General features: G+C 39.3%; 3 protein-coding genes across 10 annotated transcripts in view; 2 read left to right on the forward strand and 1 right to left on the reverse strand.

Moving 5' to 3' along the window:
- The window catches only part of LOC133842142 (protein trachealess), a 39,381-nt gene extending 37,380 nt beyond the window's left edge, over nt 1-2,001 (forward strand). For all 8 annotated transcript variants that reach the window (XM_062275111.1, XM_062275112.1, XM_062275113.1 and 5 more), the window contains one exon: nt 8-2,001. In XM_062275111.1, coding sequence (XP_062131095.1) covers nt 8-1,436 — 1,429 coding nt within the window. In that variant the 3' untranslated portion in view covers nt 1,437-2,001. The remainder of the gene's footprint in view (nt 1-7) is intronic.
- A 1,427-nt stretch (nt 2,002-3,428) lies between these two features.
- On the reverse strand, nt 3,429-3,848 carry LOC133841997 (translation machinery-associated protein 7 homolog). The gene has a single exon (XM_062274881.1). The coding sequence runs from the start codon at nt 3,744-3,746 to the stop codon at nt 3,573-3,575; it is 174 nt and encodes a 57-aa protein (XP_062130865.1). The 5' UTR covers nt 3,747-3,848; the 3' UTR covers nt 3,429-3,572.
- Nucleotides 3,849-5,519: 1,671 nt separating this feature from the next.
- Nucleotides 5,520-18,171, forward strand: LOC133845370 (tyrosine-protein phosphatase non-receptor type 4). The gene is made up of 10 exons (XM_062279826.1): nt 5,520-5,965; nt 12,870-13,292; nt 14,298-14,405; nt 14,508-14,600; nt 14,664-14,805; nt 14,868-15,726; nt 15,789-16,474; nt 16,538-17,156; nt 17,210-17,387; nt 17,450-18,171. Exons 2-10 carry the CDS (start codon nt 13,143-13,145, stop codon nt 17,537-17,539), a joined length of 2,925 nt encoding a protein of 974 aa, XP_062135810.1. The 5' UTR covers nt 5,520-5,965; nt 12,870-13,142; the 3' UTR covers nt 17,540-18,171.
- Nucleotides 18,172-18,175: the final 4 nt, after the last annotated feature.

The raw sequence follows: 18,175 nt of genomic DNA on the forward strand, positions 1-18,175 counted from the left end.
CCTTCAGCAATCGGGAGAACGAGAACCTTATACTAGACTGTTGTCAGCTGGAGCCGAGTGTGGACAGCATTAAGCACGAAGAGGGATTGGGCAATGATAAGAGCAGCGGTTCACCTGGAGGCGATGCCAATGTTGATGGCAATACGCATCTCAGTGCTGGGGATATGAAGCTGGGACTCGGTTCCCCTAAGACCGATCCCGAGGGACACACGCAACGCGGTCGGGGACGCAATGCGACGACGGCGCATGGAAGTCTGAATAGTTTGGCGCTGATCAAGGACAGTCCGACGCCACTGGGCGTGGAGGTCGATGGCGTGCTGCCCGCCACAGTGGCCACGCCCGTGCCGACGCCCACGCCCACCACGGGCGGCACAACGAAGCGCAAGCGGAAGAGCAAGGCGGCACAGCAGGCGGAGGAGCAAGCGGAGCAACAGCAGCAACAACAACAGCAGGCGGAGCAGCAACCGTTGAGCAAGTTGCCAGCACTCGAGCAGCGAGATGCAGTGCAGCAGCCAAGGAGTCGCCTGCCTTCGATTGTGGACGAACAGCCGACAGCTGGAGCTGCGGACTCGGCTGTCAAGGATCTGGAACATGCCATGTCCAAGCATCTGCCTTCACCCACAACCAACAACAACAACAGCAACCAGCCCAACACAGACTTCAGTGCGGATGCGCTGCTCAAGCAGCAACAGCAGCAGCAACAACAACAACAACAGCAGCAGCAGCATGATCCCAACGAGAAGAGCAGCACCATTCAGTGGATAGGTGCTCCGTATCAGCAGCCACCGCACATGCCGGCCACAGCGTTGCTCCGCCAGCTGCACGCCGTGAATCGCGAGAGCGTCATCCGGGCTACGGCCAGACAAACGCCCACCGGAGTGGGCGTGTTCTATGGGGAGCAGCAGGGCGGACCGCTGCCGACGCCACCGGGCAGTGAATCCTCGTATGAGAATCAATATCTGCAACTGCATTCGGCGGCAGCGGCGCCGTCGGTGGCACGTCCTGGAAGTCAGAAGGGCGCTAATCTCTCGGATGCGTTCACCAATCTGGTGTCCACCTACGGTGGCTATCACAGCTCCATTGACTACCACAACGCCATGACGCCGCCCAGCTCAGTGTCGCCACGCGATAGCAACAACTCCGCCAAGGCGCCTCCCTCGGCTGCTCTCGTGGTCAACGGTGGCTACGACTATGCTGATCCACTGAGGGGTCAATATGCCACTCCGGTGGATGCCTCCTCGGCGACAACGTTGCCATTGAAGCCACAGGCGTATACGGCGGCAATGCATCCGCATGCGGGACATGCCACAACGACAACGGAGGGCGGCGTCACCTACAGCAATCTGGATCAGCCGCAGTACTTTGCACCGCACTCGAGCTTCCATCTGTATCACAAGGGCAGCCCCGCCAGCGGCTGGTACTCCACACCCTCCTAGGCTCTGGATGAGTCATCGGGCCAACAGCTGCCCGATTGTCAGCATCAACATCAGCATCAGGAGCGTTGGGACTTTGTGGGCGCTCTTGGCAAAGTTGCTCGAATGTTCTTCAGCGCACGCAAGAGCAATTAGCGCCATCTAACGGCAGGTGTGGCAGACAAGTTAACGCCATTTAACGGCGGGTGCGGCAGCCAAGCTAGCGCCATCTAGCGTTCGATTGTAAATATCACTCACTTTTTCAAACCTAATTTAAAGCTTAATTTAAAAAGAAAACAGCAAAAAAAAAGGAAAAAAAGAAAATTCTATAAAATTGTTTAGTAATTTTTATATACCATTTTTTGGCTAAATGCAAAATGTTAAAACATTCAATGTTGTTAAATAATTTGTAAGCTTGTACATGAAACATAAGAAGAGAAGCGAAGGAAAACAAATACAAAAAAAACTCAAACCCATTGAAATTCTATTTAAAATACTCGGCATAATTGCAATTAACTAATTAAATTAAATTAAAGTAAATTAATATACTCTTGCATAAGACTTGGATAGTGTGCCAACAACAACAACAAGAACATAAAAAAAAGCAACCACATTATATAATAATATATAATTATAACTATAAACTATAATGAGATTAATTAAATAAATTAACTTTAGCATTAACTTTAAAGCACTCGTAAATCAAAACCGAAAAAGCAACAAACAAAAAAATCAAATGCTTATTCCCATAATTCTAATTCTTATGCTAATTGTTATTAATTATTTAAATTAATTGTATTGTACATTTCTTAATAATTACCTAATAACTATGGGCATATACTTATTATAATTAACAACACACATTTTTACAACATATCAAATGCTTCCTCTTCTAGATTACACCTACGATTACGATTACGATAACGATCAAGCATTAAAAAAACAAAAACAAAACAAAAACCAAACCCAAAAACTCGATTCTTTTTGTACAACTTCAAAAACACAAAGCACATTTCTACTTTTCCCCTCAGAAGAGAGTTAATTAAATTAATTTTACTACACAATACAAGTAAAATAAAGTAATGAGAAAATAAAATACCTCTAAGAGTTTTGCTAAAGTTTTTGGTTTTGTGATTTCTGTTTTCGCCTCTATGAAAAAAAAATGAAGGATAAATCTAATATATTGTATGTATTATATTTAAAACGAGTCTATCAAATTTTTAGCTATAATGTGTAATTAAATTTTGTATAAACAAATTCCATCAAAGGCTTAAATATTAAATATGATGATAAACAAAATTGGTCTTATGATATGGGTTGGGTCTATTATAACGCTATAAAGCTTAAAGCTTTGATAATTATACGAGCTTAAACTTAAAGAAAAACTGATAAATAGAAAATAAAAAAAAGTACAGATTAATATTTATACAAGAGATATAGAAATCCAGTAAATAATAGGAAAAATAAAAATTGAAGAATATGTAAAAGAAAGTAAATATAAATATATATACAAAAGATATGAAAATCCAGTAAATAATTAGAATTTCTATATTTTTATATTCTTATATCTTTATCTTTACTTTCTTTAACATATTCTTAAATTTATCATCAAGCCTAAGCTTTGAGCGCACATAATTACCAAAGCTTTAAGCTATTCTATTTTTACGCTCTGGAGAGCGTGCCTCTTTTTGTTTATGCTTTCCAAGCTATTCTTTAACGTTTTAACTACATCGCCTTCCATCAAGGTGGGATTAATGCAATAAACTAACCACATGTCCCATTCTGACAGTCGCACATCAGGCGCAATGTCCATTAGGTTCGTTTTTGATTAACATAAAAAACGCATAAAATTCCAATTTACCACATTTGCTGCGCTCAATTCCCGTGTCCGGTTGTTCCTTTTTTTTTGCACAAGGACTAACCCTGAATGCTGCGCTTGGGGATAGACTGAATGTCACATTTTTGTGATGGCTTTTTAAGCGAACCGATTGGCTGACCACAGGCAATTAATCATCATTCAAGAATGAAAAAGGAATCATAACTCAATTTATTGCAGCAGACGAGATGAACCAAAACATTTATCATTGACTTTAGACAGAGTGTGCGTATATATTGGCAGACAGTGTAAACAACTTCCGGCAGGACATTTCGCAGGACATCTCACTTGCCGCCCTTTTTACTGGACTTTTGTGTCACCTTCTGCTTGGCCGCCTCGAGAGCCTTTTGTTGCTCCTTCTGCTTCTGCTTGTGGGCCACATCCTGTTCGTCCAACTCCTTGGCCTCCTTTTTGGGCGCCTTGAGAGGCTTCTTCTTGCCACCTTCACGACTCGCCATCTATATGGGATTTAATTTTAATTGAATGTGGATGTTTAATCTTCAAAGTCTGTTTACTAAAAATACGTTAATTTTACAATTGACGTTTTAAAATAAGTTTACTTTATATCATGCTGGTAAAAAAAAACTTACTCTTTAAACTATGATTACTTATTTAACATAGTTATTTCAACAATATTGTTTCAATTTCAATTTCAATTTCAATTATAAAATTCAGGCAACAGTTGTTTCAGAACAATTGCTGGTAAAAACTTAAAGTGCCTTCTTTTATTTAAAGCGTTCTACTAAATTGAGAATGGAATTCAGAAGTGACCTTGACACGTTCTTAAGATTAATATAAATCTTTTAATCCAATGTAAGTTTTTTATAAATTATGATTCTAGAAAGTTTTTATTATTACTTAGAATGTTTTACTAAAATCAGTCAGAATTTATTTCTAATGTATATAATAAAATACTAATCTGTTTAAAAAGACACCTTTACCAGAAACCTTATCTATTTTTACTTTCCAAGTGCATTCGCATTGTCAATATCAAAATGAGTTTATTTATTGATCGGTTTACAATGTGAAGTAAAGCCGTTTTCGAATGTTATTTTAAATTAATTCTTCTTTAAATTTCTTCAATTTGAGATATTTATTAAAGTAATGAAATATTAAAATTAGTTTTTTGCACTCAGTATCAATCTCTCCTCTCGCACTTTCGTTGGCAATCGTTCAAATTGCAATATCTATTCGTATTGCCTCCACATCCAAAATAAACCATTTCCAGGCAGGTTCCATTTCTTTGCTCATAATACCACATTCCGTTATTAGAATTTTGATTACAAACGGTGCCAAACCAATGTCCTTCATCCTTTGATCCTTCACAAGTCTGATAAACTATAGATAACCCAATTATAGACCTTTAATATAATTTTAATTAATATTATAAATGGAAGTATTACCGGATCGAACATATCCACGACAAACACTCTGAGCACAAATTTGTATTAAGCAAAGTATTATTGAAATTCCCAAAATTATATATTTCATGTTGGAGAAAACTTTTAAACTGCAGAGTGTAACCTGATTTACTGAAATATTATTGATGTTATAGCTGTTTATATAGAAGAGTCTCGGGAAATTTATTGATACAGCTGTTTCGAATCCATTCAGTAAATTAATGAATGAACTATGCTTATTACTTATTTATTATATACTGCAGTAAAATATCGAAAGAAATAATTTTATTTTATTTATACAAATTATACTTTAAATTAAAGTAAACAATTTCGAATCCAAATCCCATCTTTTTCCCAAATCCAGTTTTTTTATCAAGGAATTCTTTCCTTGAATTTCTGCACTATCTAAAAAAATTGAAGTATACTTTGGGGCGCTTTCAGTAAATGTCTATTGTGAACGTTTATATCAGCCAGATTTTGTCAGCAAACTTGCATGCCGCTAACCTTTTGGCTGCTATAAAAACAAATTATTCATTTTAAATAAAAAGCATAACAACTATTTATGTATATGCATAAATCTCAATATTATACTTTTTAATATTTTGCATATCATGTTTAAATAAATATAAGATATATAATAAAATAAGATATGTCGCTATTTAAATCACTATTTCTGAGAAAATCCCTTGATTGGAATGTGACCAGTGTGCTAGCAAGTAAATACAAAATACTGAAATTTCTAGAAAGTATTTACTCACGGTATATTTGTAAATACAACTTGCGGTCACATAATAATTTTCACTAGTATATTTTGAAATTCAGCTTGCGGTCACGCTGCTCGTTCGGTTTCGGAGAAGAGAAAAATTAAATTTATTTTAATTTTTTGTTAATTTTGTTCGTTATTGAGTGCATAATTTTGCTTGCGGTATAACAATCTTAAGATTTCGTTTCAAGTGCGGCTACATTGTTGGACAGTTCGATACATACTTTTTTTGTTTTATTGTTTTCCTTCCAACTCGCGTCCCTGTTGTGCGTGTGTGCGTGAGCAGCGGTGTTTTTGGTGACCAGTCAATGAGTATGTGTGTGTGCGTATGCGTGCGTTTTTACTTATTTTTGTCAAGTTAACGAACGAATGAAGGAGAATTGTAATTTACATGTGTTTTTACTGCCCCATTGGCAAACAGTGAAATAACGAAAGTGCAACAACAAAATATACATACATAAATCCATACATACATATTTACATATATGTGTACAAAAGATACCAGCGCAACAAGGTGAGCACAGAGATCTCTGTCAAAAGCGGTTCATTTAACTCTTTGCTGTGAGCGTAATTGTATATATATATGTGTGAGTTTGTGTTTCTGTGTGTGTGTGCATGCTTATCTGCAGCCGCAGGCAGAATCAACGCCACCGCACTGCTGCCCTTTGATTATTATTATTATGCTCTTCTCCTTATGCTCGCTCCAGTCTCAGTCTGCTGTCGTTCTTGCTCCCTCTAACACTCCCGCTCCCCCATTTGAAGCATGGACATCTCAAGCTGCCGCCTACTCAACAGCAGCGTCTCTGTTCTGCTTGAAAATCACAGAGCGAAAGAAAGAGAGTGCGAGAGCGAACTCACACACACACACACACACAGTTGCACAAGTGCATCCTACATTAATGCAACGTAGAGGAAGAAGAGAAGCAATGCAATGAAGAAACAGATAGCCTGCATAAACACACAAACAGCCTCAGCCACATATGCATACAGTACTCTTTGTATGTATGCGCAATTAATCATTGCATTGTGTTTACAAATCGTTTAATTAATTAAACTAGTTTTGTTCTCGCTCTCAATCCGTCTCCTTCTCCTCTTTCGGCGCATTAAGCTTAGCACAGTTTCGAACCAGGTGGATGTGGTGGTTGACCCTGCTTAATCCCCACAGGGTGAGTTAGTGGGGCGAAAACCATTAACTAGTCTTGAATTTCGTTAGACCAAAGAGCATTAAGAATATCGCAAGAGCAAGAGCAAGTGTGCGTGTGTTAGTTTATGTACGTATGTATGTGTGTGCGTGCCGCCCGGGGCTGCCTTGGGTCTCTAGGCCTGGGGGCTGTTGTCGCAGCCGTCGCAGCCTGTGCATGTGAAATATGAACACAAAAATAGCATAAGAATTTTCGTCGTTGTCGGGGTGCGCAACGGCAATAAAAATTAAAAGGCAAACAACGATAAGCGGGGACGCTGCTCTTCTTCCACTTTGTTGCCCACCTAAGCTCTACTCGACTCGCCTATGCGTGCACATGGCAACCCTGAAAGCATAACGATAAAGCACCATAAAACCAAACAAATGCAAATGCATGGGGCAACAACATTATTGATGCGTCGCTGGCACGACAAATTCAATTGCACTCCTCCTGCTCTGCTTCCACTTTCACCCCTCTCTGTCTCACTCACTCTTTGAGCTTTGACTTTGATTAGGGTTGCCAAGTGCTGTTGCTGCTAGCTCCTGTAAACTTTTTGATGGACATCATTGAGTGATGTGCCCTAATTGAAATTGAGTGGCAGGCCTGCCTCCTCACTTTACCCCTCTCCTCAGCTCTCGTCTCCACGCTTACCTGTCCCCATTTGTTGGCCCCCTCATTTAGTTGGCAGCTGTGTCACCTTTTTTTGCGCTGTTTGTGTTTGGTTTATGCGGTTTGCAATATCATATTACGCTTCCTATCGCGATGTTTGACAAGTTCAACGCCTGCGGTTTCAATTACGAGCAACGAGTTCCGAGTACAAAGCTCATTCCATTGGATATCGCGACAAGCCTTACTCCTCCAACAAAAACACACATTTCTTCTTCTTGTTTCGCTTTAAAGCAAAAAAAAATGGTTAGGAATGAGCACTGTGACCTCTTGAGAGTTTGACAATTGCCGTTTCCATGCCGCCCGTTACCTCGTTACCTATCAAGTTGACTCATCTCCATCTTCCAACTTCCCATCGCCATCGCCATCATCATTATCATCTTTCACATCTACGCGTATCTGCACCAAATCTACGTGACTGACCAACAAACTGGCTGACTGACTGACTGGCTGGCTGCCCAGTTATACAGACATCAAAGCACAGTTTTGCTAGATGGCAAATTCTCAACCGGTTCACTTCGAGAGCTTCCACCACCTCCACTCTCTGCTCTGCTCTGCTCTACACTCTACACTTCACTTAAGTTTGGAGAGCATCAAGCCAAGCCAAATTGGATTTGCTTACGTTCCCATTTCCCCCATTTACTCAGCGGGTCACGCGAACAAAGAAAAATCACAAGTCGCACATTGGTTTGCCACCTGCTTAAAATGCAATTTCATTCCACTTAAATGCTAAATATATTTGCATACTTCAATTATATATAATTATGAATTATTAATTGCTTGTAAGTAATGCAATTATTTACGCTTCGTATTCAACACTTTTTACAGTAAAGTTCTTTCTAGTGAAGCTTCTTCATTAATTAATTTAATGAGGTTTTACATAATGAATTCTATTCATTATTTAATTTGTATTTATTACATATCGCATATTTCAAATAACACCAAATGGTAACCCATTTCTTTTGAATTAATGAATTTCAATTAATTATAATTGTAAATTTCTTACAATTAATGTGATTATTCACGCTTCGCATTAAACATTACTGATAGTAAATTTCTTCGAAAAGAATTTTGATAGTAAATTTAATACAATCTTCCATTTTTAGAATACTTTTTATTCCTAATTTCTTTTTTTTATTCTTTATTTATTCTTTATATTAACATATTTTCCAGATCACTATTAATCCTATTGACATTTTTATTTATTTATTATTTTATATTTATTTTATATTTTATATTATTTATTTTATTCAAATTTTGTAATCTCAATATTTTCAAATCTAAATGCCAATTTAGCTTCGATATTTGCATTTATCACTCCAAATTCTTTTACATATTGAGCTGTGTTTTATCTTTAATGTTTTTACACATTCCTATTGTAATAATATGAATAAAATTCTTGTTTTTGTACCACAGTTGCTGGTAACGGAAGCTGCTCCAAAAGCATTTCCAGTTTCAGAAGTGCTCGAATAAACAAAAGCAAATCAAATCTGCATACGAAAACATAAACGTATATACACATAATGTATAAATACATATACATATATACACATATGCATATAGCTAAACATAATAAACAAATTGGCACCATGGTTCCCTTTTTTTGGTGAAAGGGCTAGGGGAAGGGAAGGGAAAAGGTGCGGGGAGCAAACAGCAACCAAAAAGTCGGTCAACGAACCAAAAAGTTTTGCTGTTGTTGTCAGGAGAATGCAATTTAGGTAGAATACTCTGTGTGTGTGTGTGTGTGTGTGTGTAACTGTGTGTGTACTTGGCTTTGTTTATGCAATTTAAACAATACAACTGAGTCTTTGTTGTTGCTGCTGTTCATTTCGTTTTCAATTAATGACAAAACAAATAAATAAATATGTAATAAATACAAACAAATAAAGTAGCTCCCTCTCTTTCTCTATCTCTCTCTCGTACTCTTCTCTTTCTCTGTCTGCCTCCCTTGCCATCAACCGCCCATTGACTTGCATTGTCCATATAGAGAAAAAGGTAACTACTCGACTCGACGGCGTATTACAAAAGTACAAAAGCCGTCATAACCACAACGCCAGTCTATAAGGCTTCCGTTCGAATATGGCCAACAGTCGATTCGTCGATTCCCTGAATCAGTTGACAACTTACCCAGTTAGTCGAGGTAATACTACCAGAGGGATTGTGGAGAGTGGAGAGGTGTGGAGAGTGGAGACTTGGCCTCGTGGGCGTCAGCGGCACAAAATGACGCAACCTCATTTTTTTGTTCACTCGTTCTTCAACCTGTTGAGCGCAATCTACAAAATTATCGACCCATTACAAAACGAGGTTGGGGGGCATTAATACAAATGCTTCTTCTTTTCAGTGTATGTGTATGTGTGTGTTTAACAAATTTGCATTAATTTGCTGATAACGAAAACAGTGCGGCATAAAAAGCCTTCAAATGCTGCCTAAGCAGCTTAACCCACTGTGCCTCCAACTGAGCTCAAAGCTGTTCTATCGATTGTAATGATAGTTAATAGATATTGTAAAATGGTAGCTTTAATCAAGGCCTATATCTAATTGCATTCCTAGGTTAACGTGAAAGTTTGAATATCGATTACTCGAATTCTTCTGTGATCTAGATTCGTTAAATTTTTAATGACTTCAAGTTGAAACTGATTTGGTTCACTGTTCTTTAATGAAAGTTGTAAATATAACTTCAGACTCTCTTTTTGTATCAATCCGAATCCTATTAGTTTTTTTCTTTAAATTTTTTGCTAAACTTTGCAACTGCATCATTTCTTTAGAGTGATTTCGTCATTCTATATTGCAGGAAATAATAATAATATCAGATTATTTGAATTGTTTGCTTCCCCGTTTGCGATAGCAATCAACAAAACAGAGGTTGAGCCCTATAAATATTACTTATAGTACATGCAAAGTTTTGTTATTGCGCAGAAATTTATGTACTTGACTTTTTTCCCCCGATTGAATTTGTTGGTTTTGTGGTTCGGTTCAGTTCAGTTCAATTTGGCTGCCAGCCGGAAATTGTGTATTAATATAGAACAGAGAAACAAAAATATCTTTATCTGTCACATGTACACGCGAGTGTAGTACGTATAGCAACATTTGTATTTGCTATAACTAATAGCATGTATATTCACACACACACTAGCACACAGGCCTAAGTAGCTGAGTGTAAGTGTGTGTGGGTGTGGGTGTTTATATTGCTGTTCAACACAAAGAAAGAGTGCAGAAGAAAGCACAGACTAACAAAGAGCGTGAGTTGCAGCCTAAGCACAGTGGTTAAGGCTTGGAATGAATCAATCATTTTCATTTAAAATAATATTACAAAATGTATCAAGAATGTGTCATCGAATTCTTTACTAGACATCAGTTGAAAGAAACTTCTGCAAATGTCGAGATATTTTGTGACCGATTATTTTATGTTTCATTAAAAGGTGATAACATTAAATACAATTACAAAATACAAAAATACTTAACTATAAATAAGTTGAAAGAAACTTTTCTGCATTTCATCGAGATATTTTGCGATCGATCAACAGATATTTCATTTTCCGACAAAAGATGATATTTAATATAAAATATTACTATTATGTGACATTATCAGTAACTAAATGATCTAAAATATGTTGCACAGCGTTACTTGTTGATAGATCTGCAGATATTTCATATTTCGAAAAAATAATATATAATAAATATTATTACAAAATTCAAAAGTGTTCCATTGAATTCTTAGCTATAAATGAGTTCCATGGAACTTTTCTGCATTTAACCCAAATATGTTTTGATAGATCAACAGATATTTTATATTTCGACAAAAAATTATATTTACAATAAATATTATTACAAAATATAAGCATGTGTCATCGAATAGTTATTAGTAACTATAAATAAGCTAAAAGATGTCTTTCAGCATTGACCAAAGATGCTTTATAATCGATCAACAATAGAAGATGATAAACGATGACAATAGATAATGCAGATAAATAAGAGAGAATGCCGTAAAAGGCAAACTAAAGCAAAAGGTGACTGTGAACAAATGCATAATTCGATATTTATAACTAGTTCGTATATCATTTGAAAAAAGCTCTTAAGCCAATTACACGGTGCATCAATCATCAATGAAGAAAGGTCTCTCTGCATGTACTATGTGTGTGTGTGTAGGTTTGTATGTGGGCCAGTGTCTTATCTACACACACACTCACACACATTCATGTATGCTTGGCTTTGACAGCGTTCCGCTGATTCAATTGCGGGGAAAAGTCAAAAAGGAAGTCGACAAAGACGTCGCGACTTCGAAGACGATATTAGTCACTCTGCACTTGTCGATGGCTTCTCCACACCAGCCATATAACTGTGCGTGTGTGTGTGTGTGAGTATCTTGTTCGCTAGCGCGTGAAGCTATGCGCCCAGTTGAAGACCTTTAGGCCAAACGTTGTCATGTGAAGTGTTTTTCCCGCACTCGCACACACCTGAGCAATAACCGAACAAAGGTAAACAATGGCCATAGACAAGTCAAAGGGAATTTACTAACAAGTTTACAACTGTGCAACGACCAACAGATACTCTTAAAAACGTTGTTAGATACTAGCATAGGTTAGCAGATCATTTTACACAAGAAGCTACCTCAATAACCAAGAGATAAGAAATGATAGAGTGTCAGGTTGGAACTCAAAGTGATCGATGACGTTTCGTTAACAGTTTTGTAAGCTGTTGGCTTGTTGACTGCTGGTAATAGCATACCTCTTATAGTTTACGGCTTACATTCAGAAGAATATTATAGTAATATAGTGGCGTTAAATTAATTTACGCAAATCTTCCAACATTCATAAGAAGCTGAACAGCTTAGTTTTCTATATAAATTCTTATTCAGTTGAACCCGCAGATTCGCATACCCATTAGCGTATTTCAATAATGTTAAAAAATAGGTTTAATTAACTACAACTGATTTCTGTTCTATATAAGCAGTGGTTGAATACTTGCTATGTTTTGTGTCATGAATTAATGAAGAAATATACATTGAATATTTTTCATGTTTTTAATTGAAATTTTTATTGAAGGATCAGTTACCTTTTACTATTGTGGTCTCATGGCATTTTAACATAGACTATGAGTAGATAATTTAGTCTTATTGGACACTTAGTTTAATATTTATTTTATGTGTAACTCAGATATTAATAAACTACATATGGTACAATACTTTACACTGATACGGACAGTTGTGAACTTTGAAATAGCAGTGCGACAGAAAAAAAAAACTAAATGAAGCTTTTGCATTTTCCTTTTTGTTAGTTGATCCCTGGAACATTATTTTTGTAAAATAAAACTTAGAGATAGGAAACAATCAAAAACCCCGTTTAATTTGTTCAGTTTTTATAGTTTACTTATTTAATGTTTATTTTATTTGGAACTCAGAGATTAATAAACTACATACAATATTTTAATAATGATAGTTTACTTTTTTTAATATTTATTTTATTTGAAACTGAGATTAACAATCTGCATATGAGTCTTTAATATTGATAGTTATCTTATTTAATAATATTTCATCTTAAATAACATTTTGCAACTGTTCTATTTTATTTGCAGAGCGAACACAGCCAGCAACTAAAGCAAATTCAAAGAAAGAGCATTATCCATCCAAAGTCTTAGCCATAACGTGAACGAGACACGTCCAAAGTCAAAGTCTTGCCATTTTATCGAATAAACAATCTCAACTGCCAGCCAAGGGAAAGAAGAAGAAGTCTTTCATCAAAAAGGAGCCAACCACAACAATAACAACAGCAACATAATAAAACAACGTACAGAACACATAACACGAATACGTTTAGAAATTAATTGGGGGCAGTATGGAGCTGGGCCATGTTTGAACGCTTTCGTTTAGGCAACCTGAGCAGAAACTACCGATTACGCGGAGCGTCCTCAGAACTGGCGCGCGACAAGAAACAACAGCGGCAGCAATGCGTCACCGTCCTGTTCCTAGATGACATCACGCACACCTTTCGGATCGAGGTGAGTCCTACTTTCTTCTTCTTCCATTGGCCTGGCCTGCCTCATTTTATTCACGTTAGTTGCATATTCAATAGTTTTGCTAGTTTGCTCATTGCAAATGCGCATAATCAAAGCAACATCAGCCATAATAATAATCGCACAAAATGTGTAAGCGAATCAAAGACCCCACAAACAATGATGCGATGCATAGAAAGTGTGAGTCGTAGTCGTCATTATTGTCGTGCATTGCGTGTATATTATCCAGCCATTGTTTGTTGTCTACTCATCTTTCAAATTCAAAGCTGCCATGGCATTGCACATCTTCATCTTCTTCATCTGAATCTCACTTTCATCTTTTTGGGCGGCACAAAGCAGACACAACACGCACTTGTCCAAAATGCCGAAAACATGATTCGTTCGTTTCGCTTTTCCAGCCGCAGCTTGCCAAGTTGATGATGAGATTTGTCTACCAACATTTGCAAGCAAATTGCCATCATTTCATGCCATGGGCATTTAGTCAACTGAAATGTGAAAAACTGAGGGAAATTTAAGAAATCGTAGCAAATTTAAGGCAATTAAAGTGACAGAAAAGAAAAGAAACTGAATGATAATAATAATAATAATCTTGTGAATATACTTTTTCTTTTAAACGTTTCCTTAACTTAATCTAAAAGGTTTTAGGCCACTCCCTGCTCATTTGATTTCGAAATTAAACATTTATCTTTATGTAGTTTATGTGAGTGAAACTTTTAAATAAACTTTACATTCAAAGAATGTTTCTTGAACATAATCTTAATTGTTTATTAGAAAAGACAAGTTATTGTCCAATCCATGTACATTTAATTGGGAAATCATATATTTCTCTCTTTGTAGTTTATGTTGGAAAAAATTGTAAATTAACTTTTCATATTCTTCAATTTTATTTGATTACTAGAAAAGAAAGATCTAATATCCATAGGCCAACCTAGTTATAAATTATATAATATATTCATCGATCTTTGAATAACGCATTCGTATTTCTTGCAGAAACGTGCGAAAGGCTCTGAACTCTTAGATCAGGTCTTCCAGTATCTCGAGCTATCCGAAAGGGACTATTTTGGTCTATTGTTTCCACAGAAGCCAGGCGACGTTGTGGTAAGTGAATGAATACATAATTTCTTACATTTATAATTGATTTAATATTTTATCATTACATGTGTTCTTAAATGTATAATTGATTTAATGCTTCATTTTCAGAGATGGGTTGACGCTCAGAAGCAATTCAAGAAGCAATGCAGCAACGTCTCGCTCGACAATGATGCCGTTCCATTATTAGAGTTTAGAGTTAAGGTGAGTGAAATCGTTTTTACTATTACACGCTTTTAAACTAATATCTACAATTTACTATTGCAGTTTTTTGTAAGCGATCCTAGCCGCTTGCAGGAGGAGTTCACACGCTACCAGTTCTATCTGCAGATCAAGCGCCACATTCTGCTGGGCCAATTGCCCTGCTCCAGCAATACCCAGTGCCTGCTTGCCAGCTACACAGTGCAGTGTAAGTAGCTCCCTTTAATCTAACTTATCACATCTATTAATAGAGGGTTTTATCCTTAACAGCGGAGCTGGGCGACTTTAATGCAGTGGAGCATCAGCCGGGTTATTTGAGTGGCCTGCAATTGTTGGCAGAGCAAACGCCGGAGGCGGAACGCAAAGTCTGCGAGCTGCACAAGTTGCATCGCGGACAGTTGCCAGCTGATGCGGAGTACAATTATCTGGAGCATGGCAAACGCTTGGAACTCTATGGCATTGATCTGCACAAGGCCACAGATTCCAATGGCAAGGAATTGCAGCTGGGCGTCTCGGCGATTGGTTTGCTCGTGTTTCAGCATGCGTTACGCATCAACACCTTCTCGTGGAGCAAAATGGTCAAGGTGTCATTTAAGCGCAAGGATTTCTTCATCCAGTTGCGTCGCGAGCCTAGCGAAAGCTACGACACTTTGCTGGGCTTCGGCATGAGCAGCCACAAGCATGCGAAAGCGCTGTGGAAATCGTGTGTGGAGCATCACAGTTTCTTCCGGCTGAAGCGGCCACATCGACTCTCGCGCTTCCTCAACATCAGTCTGGGCAGCAAGTTCTACTACTCAGGTCGCACCGAGTTGCAGGCGGTTCAAGAGTCCAAGCAACGCGGCCGCATACACAAGGTGTTTGTGCGTTCGCCCAGCAAACGTTTGCTGGCCGGTGGCTCAGGAGCAGGCGGTGGCAGCTCGGCGGATGGCACGCCACAGCTGTTGCATAATGGCACGGGAAGTGGCTCCGACAGCGCCGCCTCGCACAATGGCAAACCGTCCGCATCCACCATACTGACCATCACAAAAACAAGCCGTCCTCAAGACACGTCTAAGGTGACATCAAAGCAGGCGGACGCCATGCCACGCAAGGCCTGGGAGCAGCACAGCGACGAATACGACATTCAACTGTAAGTTACGCTTAAAGTTAACTAAAGTAAACATTAAATTGTAATCTGACTATGCTTTGCAGCGATGTTGGCTTCATTGAGCAGTGCACGCGACGCTTTGAGTCGGGCACACCATCACCGATGCCGCCTGCCTACAGCTCGGGTCAGCACAGTCCAGTGCTGTTGCCAACGACCATAGCGGACGCAGTGGGTCAACAGCAGCCGGATAGTGGCAGCGATTTGATCACCATGCGACTGCTCGCTGACGATCAGGGTCGCTATGGCTTCAATGTGAAGGGCGGCGTGGATCTTGGCCTGCCCGTCCAGGTGTCCAAGGTGGTGCCGCACACTCCCGCCGATCGCTGTTCGCCGCGTGTCTGCGAGGGCGACGAGGTGCTGATGATCAACGGTCGCGACGTGCACGGACTGCGGCACGAGCAGGTGGTGGCCATGATACGCGACTGCCGGCATCAGTCGAGTGGCGAACTGTTGCTCACCGTGCGGCCAAAGCGCTCGGCGCCGCTGCTGCTGGAGGAGGAGCCGCTGTATCAGTATGTGCCCGAGAGCGATGAGATTGGTTCGCACTCGAATCTGCTCGATGGCGATGCGCTCTTCACGCAGAGTCTGTTGTTGCTCAGCGATGGTCTTGCCTCGGGTGCTCTGCTTGCCCAGTACGAGCTGATGTATCGTAAGAATCCCGATCTGGCAATCACAGAAGCTCGCAAGCCAGCGAATGCGCCCAAGAATCGTTATCGCGACATTTCTCCCTGTAAGTTCGTGACACATTTCTATATTGTTCAGCTTGTGATTAATTTATAATTCCATATTTCAGATGACTGCACGCGCGTTTCTCTTGTTAACTCTCTAACTGGCGACTACATCAATGCCAACTATGTGAACATGGAGATACCAGGCGGCGTCGTGAATCGTTATATTGCCACACAGGGACCGCTGGCCAGCACTACAACCGACTTTTGGCGCATGGTACAGCAGGAAAGCAGCCATCTGCTTGTGATGCTGACAACTGTTATGGAGGCCGGACGCCAGAAGTGTCATCAGTATTGGCCTGTGACTGGCGATGAGCTGCAGTTGGGCGATGGCTTTTCGGTGCGTTGTCTGAGCGAGAAACCCGACGAGACGGGCAGCTTTGTCTTTCGTGAGTTTGTGCTGCGGGATAAGCACGAACAGCGGCACATACATCACATGCAGTATCTCGCCTGGCCCGATCACTGCGTTCCCTCCGATCCCAATCTGTTTCTCGAGTTCACAGAGCGCGTGCGCGCCGCCCGCAATCGCACGCTGCTCCAGGAGATTGAAGAGAGTCTGAAACAGGTACGTCTGCTTGACGCCGATGCCGATGAGAACGGCGGACTGATGAGCGAACGGAAATGCGCGGCTAGCAATGGTGCCACTCCCGAGGACGAGACACCCGTATCCACCAGCGTGCATCAGTGAGTTATTTGTGATATATTCCAAGTGACGAGATATTAATGTGTTGTTTTAGATGTATCAGCGCTGCGAATCCGCCTGTGATTGTGCACTGCTCGGCGGGTATTGGACGTACTGGTGTGCTCATACTCATGGACACGGCTCTGGCGCTAATGGAGGCACGTGAGCCCGTCTATCCCCTGGATATTGTGCGGACCATGCGCGATCAACGCGCCTGCATGGTGCAGAATGTGGTAAGTACTTGGGGCTCTTTTTTTCGGTATCTAAATTCTAATGAACCTCGTAATATTTTCAGAGTCAATATCGCTTTGTCTGCGAATGCATTTGTGCAGCGTACATGAAAATATCAAGAAGCAGCGCTGCCATCAATGACGATGACGATTAATCAGCCGCCAGACCCACTTTCTTCCATCCCCTTCCCCTCCAAGTTCTACTAGTGGACAATCTATTACACACATCTTCCTGTCTATAGATATTTATATAAAAACAAACATATATACCTACAATATATCCCGTCTAACAATGAGACGTCTTTGATTATTCTCAATCAACCAATCAATGAACCTTTATCAATTATTATACTATATACAAAAAAAAAATACTTATGAAATCAATCTTATTGTTAGTAAACCCCGTAGACTTATGTATGCTTGCAACCATTATGTATATCATTACGATTATAATTATATTCTTATTATGATTATCATTATTGTGTCTATACTACCGTACTCTATATATAATAATCAACTGATAACTCTGTATATGTCTGTCGCAAATGGGCAATAATCCACGCAAGTGCTGCTGAAGAAACTCTAAGGAATCAATTCTAAATTTTACACAATACAACAAAGTGAACAAAACTACCTAATTCAACGTATACAAAACAAGCTGAAGCTAAACGCGATTGCTATTACGAATTAAATGAATTGCATTATTTATTTATCCCCCCAAGTGGAAATTACAGAGAATATATTCGAAAACAAAACAAATAAACAACCAACAACAATAATAAATTCGTGCT

This window comes from Drosophila sulfurigaster, chromosome 3 (assembly GCF_023558435.1).
Source record: "Drosophila sulfurigaster albostrigata strain 15112-1811.04 chromosome 3, ASM2355843v2, whole genome shotgun sequence".
Taxonomy (NCBI): domain Eukaryota; kingdom Metazoa; phylum Arthropoda; class Insecta; order Diptera; family Drosophilidae; genus Drosophila; species Drosophila sulfurigaster.